At 48.1% G+C, this 8,898-nt stretch overlaps 2 protein-coding genes across 2 annotated transcripts; both read right to left on the bottom strand.

Annotated features, from left to right (window-relative positions):
* Nucleotides 1-2,358: 2,358 nt before the first annotated feature.
* Nucleotides 2,359-2,838, bottom strand: LOC124667524 (17.5 kDa class II heat shock protein-like). Its single transcript, XM_047204792.1, has one exon. It carries the CDS (start codon nucleotides 2,836-2,838, stop codon nucleotides 2,359-2,361), a length of 480 nt encoding a protein of 159 aa, XP_047060748.1.
* Nucleotides 2,839-7,946: 5,108 nt separating this feature from the next.
* Nucleotides 7,947-8,426, bottom strand: LOC124667525 (17.5 kDa class II heat shock protein-like). Its single transcript, XM_047204793.1, has one exon. The coding sequence runs from the start codon at nucleotides 8,424-8,426 to the stop codon at nucleotides 7,947-7,949; it is 480 nt and encodes a 159-aa protein (XP_047060749.1).
* Nucleotides 8,427-8,898: the final 472 nt, after the last annotated feature.

Below are 8,898 nucleotides of genomic sequence, written 5' to 3' on the forward strand. Positions count from 1 at the left end.
TATGAGGCCTCCTTTGTGACTGATAGAGCCCGGTGCCCATTGCCTGTCTGAAGGAGGAATTCAGAGGAAAACTCATGTACTGTATCAAAAAAACGAGGGAAAACTCGTCAAGAAAGCTGGAGTCACATGTTGTCAGAGCACCTCCAGCCCGTTTCCCCGACGCTCGGCAGCCCTTTTTTTCATCCGGACAACGAAAAATGGTATATTTTCGTCTGGATTTGGGCTTTCATCCATCCGGAGAGCTCATATCAACCCTGTCCTCCGGGGCGCGCTCGGGAAGTTCGGAGGAAACAAAAGCATGGGAAGCATCAATGAAAGTTCCTACGGCGCCTGGTGGTCTCGCCTTGTCGGCGAGAAAGGCTGATCGTTGTCCTCATCAAATTGGCTTCCGCGCGCTGTAAAAGCCTACCGATGATCAGTCGTCGCCGTGACGCGTAGCTTCTACGCGGCGAGTTAATGCCGTCTCCTCGAATTCACGCGCTGCTCCCCTTTATTTATCGCGGAGCTACCGCCCCTAGCCGCATTCACCACCGTCGCTCCCTTCTCTCCACTCTGCTCTTGACGAAAAAAGCTCCTCCAATGGTGAACCGCTACCCAGGCGACGACGTGGCGAACAACGGCTTCGGCTGGCGGTCTGTGCACCAGTGGGAGAGACGTCTGCTTAACATGGTCTGGCGTCTGAGCGCGGGAGGCGTCCCGATTCCACCGCTGCCAGTGGGATGCGACGCCCTCGACGTGGTGCTCGCCACCATGAGCGACGAGCAGCGCACCGAGCCGCGTTTCTTCCCTGATAACTACGCGGCGTGGAACGACTTCTTCCGGCAGAGGTACGAGCGCGAACTCGCCGCGTACGACGCCCCCCTCCCGCGCGCAACAACGCCACCGACCGCCGCCGCTGCTGGAGCGCGCCGGGCTGCACCCTCGAGAACGTGCTCGCGCACATCGAGGGCGGCAACTTCCCCGTACCGGGGATGCCGCCGGCGGCAGCGATGCCTTCCGTGTCGCGCTGACACGGAAGCTCTTGGATGCCATGTCGGATGGCGTCGTTCTCGTCGTCAGGCTTGACGTCGAGGTCGGCCTCCCATTCGTGCGGGTTGGCGCCTCCACCAGCGACGCCGAGGACCTCCCTGCGCGCCATCAAGAAGGAGCCGACGTCCCCACCGCAACCAGAGGACGCAGCAGCGGCGCCCTCGTCATCCGCAAGGGGGGCGCGCCTCGTCGTCTCTGTCGCGCGACGCAAGAGGAAGACGAAGGAGGACGCAGCGGCCGCAACTGCTTCCGACCTCGCCGCCAACGAGGCCGCGCGGGCTGAGGATGCGGCGATCCGCGAGGTCGCTCAACGACCTCGTCCCCGCCAACAACACCCTCCTGATGTACGCGGCGCTCGCCTGGTCCAGGCAGGACTGGGAGAGGGAGGAGGTGGAGCAGCAGCGGCGACTCCTGGACCTAGCGGTCGCGCGACGCCGCACCACACCCACCCGCTGCGTGCCGCTCATCAAGCTAGAGGACTCCAGCGAGGATGAGTGGTGCCGGTCGACGCCTGGGCCGCCACGCCACGGCGACCCTGGCAGGGCAGCAGCCAGCAGGCGCTACCACCTGAGGACGCCGGCGACTCCAGCGACGACGACGATGGTGACTACATGGCGTTCTACCGCCATTTCGGCATGTAGAACGCTATCTTTTTAAGTTTATTTTATATTTCCTCTGGCCAAATTCAAATATATTACATTCAAATGTATTACGATATATTACGAATTCGGCCATGTACAAACTCACCTATATATATTAAACATCTCTAAATTTAGCTATGTATTTCGCCTGGTTTTCTTTGTTCATTCCCCTAGGCACATCACTGGGAAAATGGGGCAGACCCCGGATGGGCCAGGCCACAGATGCTCTAATACACTCGTGCATGAAAACTACCTTTACGTATGTCAAGAAAGCTGAAATCAGATGTGCTTTGCTGTGCGTTCTGTTTAGTGATCCATTGTTAATTAGGACAGTTCCAGTGAAAAAGAAACATTTTCCCCAAAGGCCAAAAGGCGGATCCTTCCCAAAATGCCACGGAGGAAGTGCCCTCTGCTGAAAAAATCACTCACCCGACCGACCCACTCAGATTTTGGAAGAGGAAAACATGTGGTAAAGAGATTCATATATTTATTCAGACAAAGCAGGAGAGATCCGCATTTCCATCAACGAAACATCAACACCACCACAAACCGACACGACATTCCCCAGACACGATTACCAGCCTGAACGAAAACGCAGACACAACACTCATCACAGAAGTTCCACTCACTACTCATCGATCACTACCCTCACCCAGCTTCATTCAACGCGCAGGTCCGGTCCTCAATCTCATGCAACCTGGACCTGGATGGTCTTGGGCTTCTTAGGCTCTGGCGGCGGCAGCTTCTCGACAGACACGGTGAGCACGCCGTCGCGGCAAACCGCGGAGATCTTCTCCATGTCGGCGTTCTCCGGCAGCACGAACTTGCGCATCAGCTTCCCCATCCGGCGCTCCATCCGCAGGTACTTGGCGTCCTCCTTCTCCTCCCTCCGGCGCTCGCCGCTGATCACCAACACCCGCTCGTCCTCCACCTGCACCTTGATGTCGCCGGACCCGAGCCCCGGCATGTCCACCACGAACGCGTACGCTCCGGGGAGCTCCTTCACGTCGGCGGGGGTCGCCGCCATGGCGCGCGCGTCGCGGACGTAGGCGCGCGTCGGGCCCTGCTTCTCGCCGCCGGCGTTGCCGGCCTCATTGTCCGGGATGTCCAGCAGGTGCTGCAGCGCCGTCATCAGCGGGGTCTCCAGCCCGAACACCCTGCCCTCCATTCTCGCTCGCTCGCTGATCTGAAGACTAGAGTTGTTTTGGAGAGTGGTTGGAATCTTGATTTCCTTTGTGGATTTTTGATTTGTGGATTTGCTCTGTGGTGAAGCGACGGGAGGAGGCGGGCGGGGACTCTCGAAGGGGGTGGAACTTTCTGAAAACTTCCGAAAAGTGGTGGATAGCGGTGCGGCGTCAAGGCGAGCCGATGGAGAAACTTCCAGAGCCTTCGTTGGATTAGCTTCTTCATAATTGCCGTATGTTTGGTTGCTTCCTGGCTCCACGTGTCATTCGGGAGCCAGACGTGACAAGTGTTTGTCGACCGGGGAGAGATATTTGAAGCTTGCACTTTTCTTTACTTTTTGGCTTTAGCTGCATTTCACATGTGTTTGGTATCATGGTTGATTATTATAAATCCTATTTGTTCAGTTAATTGTTTCTGTATTATTTTTTGCCTGACCAGCTTTTGTGTATTTTCAGCTGTTTTTAACATTTTTATGAAATAAACATGGTGAGACTGAAATTAAGTTTTACTTTAGGACTTCTGAAATAAATTATATTATCATTTTTCTGAATAGGAAGAGGGGTTTCGAAGGACCCCGGTAGCTACATCCATTCCATAGCCGGTGGCGTACAAATTACATGAAGAGCCTTTGAAATAAGTAAAAATGTAACTAGGCCCTTGACTTTTGCACCGAAGACCCTAAAACAAAGATGAAACCTCTTCTGGCTTCTTCTCCACAGCACTCTTGTCAACACATCCGATCATGATCGACCGAAACACCACCGAGGACTAGACAATTTGGGGTGCAGCGTCGGGAGCTCACCACATTGGAGCTGAAGGGCCTCCGAAATGGCTCAATGGCCTGGAGGTTGAAGAACACCTTCGCCGGCATAGAGGCATCAGATCGTACGCACCTTTTGCTAGCGACCAGGGAGGGAGCAGCCGCCATTCAGCCATCAAGGTCGATAGCAGCTTTGTCGTCGAGGAATCACTCCCAAGAAGGATGTGGAGCAGCCGCGCCACCAGCCCAAAATGTATAATTGCTGGAAGTTTGGACCCAATTTTTCCAACAGGTCTTGAATCGTTTGGTTCATATTAAATTATAAATGTTTTGTAGGATTAAAACTCTTACGAATTTTTCTAGATGACTTGTTTAATTTATAGGAGTTAATAACATGTCAACTTGAATCCTAGATGGTCATGTATGAACCAAAATATGTCACTGGGCAAGATTCGGGCCTCTTTAGCAGATGTTTTTTGTACTAAATTTGTGTGGCTAAAATCCTTGAGATATACTTTATGTGGGTTATTTGATTTGTAGGAGTTAATTCTCTTGAAGAAGTTCCATCCGCTCCAAGTTCTCAGGAAAAACCTTTCTATTTCTTGTGGTGCAATTGAACAAAGTTCTTCCGCAATCATAATCATGTAGGACTTGAGTGAGCATGGCAATAAGATCTTTCATTTTACCTATTATAATGTTTTTGAAATCCCGTATATCCAAGAGGACCTAGCTGATAAGAATTACGCATCAAACGTTGTATAAAGGAATCATTGGAGAAAATGTTGTAGCATTCAATTCTACATGTCATTTGAGATATACTCTATGCGGGTTGTTTGATTTGTATGAGTTAATTCTCTTGAAAAAGTTCCATCGTTTGATATCCCGGTAGATTATTACGAGCTCCTTTTTTTGCGAGAAGAATCTATATTTATTGTAGAAGAAGTTCAGAAGAAGTATAAAGCACCTCAAACATAATAAAAATTACGTCAAGCTCCTATTTATCCAAATGAATTTTATCAGATTTAGTGTATGTTCAATTAGCTTATAGCTGCATGCATTGGCATTTTGGTGATCCCCTCCTCCATTCTTTTATGCTAATTTCCTACATCAAATTGAAAACAAACACAAGACCAGATAGTCCAGCAATCAAAACATCAACCCTTGCACAACTCTTTAAGTACTTCTGAATATAAGTTTATGAAATAAACATGATGCACTTCCAACAATTCCAAATAAGTCTTACTTTAGGACTTCTGAAAGATACTTGCTTGTTATAAAGTTGCCCAAATGTTCCATTAAATATACTTGTTCTAAAAGACTCATATTTAAATTGTATAAACATAATTTGGTTACATTTTTGTCTTGTTTCATATGGATTCAAAAGAAATATTAAAGCATCCATTATCGTAAAATTGAAAAACACGTAGATACAAAAGTATGAGACCGAAGTTTCATGTCAACATAAATTATGTATGATTATGTTTAAAATATGTATTGTTGCACCCTAGGAAAATAATACTTCCGGGGAAGTTTGGGCATCTTTATATGTTTTTTTTTCATAAGAAAATATAGGGTCAACTTTCTTACGAACTTTTTTCATGGTTGTTTGATTTGTAGGAGTACAAAACTCTATAGTTATGTTTCGTCGACCCCAAATTTTCGAAGAAAAAACGATTTTCCTTTTCTTATGCATCGTGGTGTTCCATGTTCTTACATATCATCATGTATTTGGAACTCTACATATCAAAGAATAGAATACCTAGTGGTTAATGTAGTCTAAATATTCCATTAAAAATATATCTAACGTGAAACATAGAATTGGAAAAGACATGTCACAATGTCCACTTAAATCCTAAATAAAAGGATTTGCATCAAATAATGTTTTCATACTAGAGAAATAATAATCTTAGGTTGCAAGGATGTGAAAATTTATTTTGAAATAATAAGGCAAAGGTATCCCTAGAAATTTTTTAGGCAAATTATTCCTACAAATTATGCAACCATCCAAAATTCATCAAAAAAATCTAATAAATCCCCAAAATGATCTATTTGTCTAGAAGTTCATCCTAGTTATTTTTTCATGATTTGGAGTCAAGGAATTTGCTTATATATAGGCATACAAGTATGTGCAAACTTAAGTTCTAGTTTATGAAATTTTGGTTATATAAATAATTAATTTTTGAAAACCTCAAATGCCCATTAGTTGTTGCATGACTTGAAGGCAGTACACTCTAGAGGCTCACAATTTAGCTCGAGAGGCTACTCGCTCTTTTTGTTTACAATTGATTTGCATTCTGATTTGTGAAAGTCAAACTTTTAAACTTTAATTATTTTTTGTGAAAAATAGTAACATCTATAATGTAAAAATTATTGTATTAGAATCTTCATAAAGCATATTTTATACTCAATATTATGGGTGTTGATTTTTTTTCTAATATTTCGATCGAACATAGTAAATTTTTTACTTTATCTATATCCAAAATACAAAGAAAATATAAATGGAGGAAGTAACTCCCTTGATCTGGCAATTTATGAATTGGGGTGTTTGCTATTAATGAAGTGGGGCGGTTTATCTAAAAAAAAACATGACTAAGACAAGGCTGAAAGATAGATCTTCACATATGCTATGAGAAGAAATTAGTTTAAAATATGAATGACTTCTCCTAAATTTAAAACGTGGAGTAAATAAAAATGGAGAAAGTACCTCTCCATCCATGGTCACTTAAGAAAGTGGGGCGTTTCCGTGTGCCAATCCCTATGAGAGTTTTGAATGGCCGGTGATGCGGGGGTGGAAGTGCAATGTGTGACGCCTCATTCCCCCCTTTCGTTCTCTCTCCCCTCTACAGTAGCCGAGAGCCTCCTCGAAGGGGCCGGGCCGAACCAAAGCCGATCTCGCCGGCGCCGATCGAGATGGGTGGAGGGGAGGTGCCGGAGTACATAGAGTAGCTAGGGTTAGTGGCTTTATGCCGGTAGGGGGCTTGATGCCCGGTAGTGCGAGCGGTGGAGGAGATCTGGCCGCCTGGATCTCTGCCGATGTAGGATCTCTCTTGCTTCCTCTTCTTCTCCGGTGGTCGGAGGGGAGAACGGAGAAGAAGATCGACGCTCCCTTTAATAAAGGAGTGGTGGTACGTGTTCCTTCTTCTGCAACGCGGCGGTGGTGGGCGGTGTTTTCCCCTGGCCGGCCTTGGAGGCGAGGGGGAGCGTATGCGTGCCGCCGTTCAATGAGGTGGAGGAGTTCCTGGCCAGTCGTGGAGGCGAGGAGGAGCTCAGCCGCGTCGTTTCCAACGCGTCTGCATCATGGAGGCCTTATCCTTGCTACTGCTGGTGCGGAGATGCTGCGCTAAAGCTGTTCCCCTCGGCGAGGGCAGCGATGGTTTTGCTGCTTATCTGTGTTGGCGGCAGTTCATGAGAGCTGCGCCTGCTTCATCTGCACCGTCGTCGAGGTGGTGCTCTTCCTGGGATGCTCATCAACGGGGGACTCATGCCGGCATCATCGCCCTGCCCCTGCAGCTCATGGCCGAAGGGCAGCCCTTCTCCAGGAGATCTTCCTCCACCGAGAGGATTTACTCGGCTTTGTCGTCGACAGATCCGTCCGTCTGCGCCCCAAGTGGCTTGTTCCCCGGTGGCGTGGAAGGCAGACGATGGCGAAGCCTGTTTGCCGGCGACGACCAGGGACCTGATTGCTTTTTAAGCTTTTCCTTTAGGGTCATGTATACAATATCAAAGGGCTGGTCTGTTATTTCCTGTTTCCTTGATGCCCTTTCTATAAATTGGTCTGTAACCTTGTTGACTTAATGCAGCTCTCGGTCCTTCGAGACCTTTCTTGTTCAAAAAAAAAGAGAGAGTTTTGAACATTATCAATTAATAAAGTGGAATGATCTATCTAAAAAAGGCAGATCAGGAGGAATTGCTTTGAAATATGAATGGGTTAAGGCATGTTTCTCTCCCCTGCTGAAAAAACGTTTCAGATTTCTTTCTTTTTCTCACCAAATTTTGAAAACATATCCCCACATGTTAGTAGCCTATATGTATACTGTCATTTACAGGCGCAAATTTTGAGAGATGAAACGGGAGCCCTAAAACTTAAAACACACTACTTGAAATTTTCAAAAACAAGATTGTGGCTAAACGATTGGTACATCTATTCAGACAAAGCAGGAGATCGTTCCCATTTCCATTAACAGAACACCAAACATCCAGACTCACACGCGATCCTCTCAAGGCACCGCACCAGCAGATAGAAACACTCATCACACCAAACTCACTCACTAATCATCGATGACTACCCACTCAGCTTCGATCAGACGTGCAGGCAGGCAAGGTTTTCCATCTCAGGCGACCTGGACATGGATGGTCTTGGGCTTCTTGGGCTCGGGCGGCGGCAGCTTCTCGACAGACACGGTGAGCACGCCGTCGCGGCACACGGCGGAGATCTTCTCCATGTCGGCATTCTCCGGCAGCACGAACTTGCGCATCAGCTTCCCCATTCGGCGCTCCATCCTCACATACTTGGCGTCCTCCTTCTCCTCCCTCCGGCGCTCGCCGCTGATGACCAGCACCCGCTCGTCCTCCACCTGCACCTTGATGTCGCCGGACCCGAGCCCCGGCATGTCCACCACGAACGCGTACGCGCCGGGGAGCTCCTTCACGTCGGCGGGGGTCGCCGCCATGGCTCGCGCGTCGCGGACGTAGGCCCGCGTCGGGCCTTGCTTCTCGCCGCCGGCGTTGCCGGCCTCATTGTCCGGGATGTCCAGCAGGTGCTGCAGCGCCGTCATCAGCGGGGTCTCCAGCCCGAACACCCTGCCCTCCATTCTCGCTCGCTGATCTTCTGAAGACTGAAGTTGTTTTTGACAGTGATTGGATTCTTGATTCGTTGATTTGCTCGGTGGTGATGCGACGGGAGGAGGAGGTGGGGATTATATACCTGGCCGGAGGCGGGGAGTCTGGAAGGCGATGGAAGCTTCTCCAAGGTGGTGGAACGCGAGCGGTGCGGTGGGGGCGTCAAGCCGGGCGATGGAGAAAGTTCCAGAGTCTTAGTTGGATTGGCCCCACGTGTCATTCGGGAGCCAAGCGTGACAAGTCATTTCCCTTCGAATTCACGTTCTGATCTTTGCTCTTGCCACCAAAAAACAATACACCTCTATCTATAAAATGATATTAAAAATTTATCTAAATTTGGATGCATCTAAACACCGTTAAATGGATAGATACATCTAAACTTAGATAAATATTTGACTTTTTATGGATGAAGGATGTATTTTCTCCATACTAAAAGATTGCTAT

The sequence above is a fragment of the Lolium rigidum genome, chromosome 6 (genome assembly GCF_022539505.1).
Source record: "Lolium rigidum isolate FL_2022 chromosome 6, APGP_CSIRO_Lrig_0.1, whole genome shotgun sequence".
In the NCBI taxonomy this organism is placed as follows: domain Eukaryota; kingdom Viridiplantae; phylum Streptophyta; class Magnoliopsida; order Poales; family Poaceae; genus Lolium; species Lolium rigidum.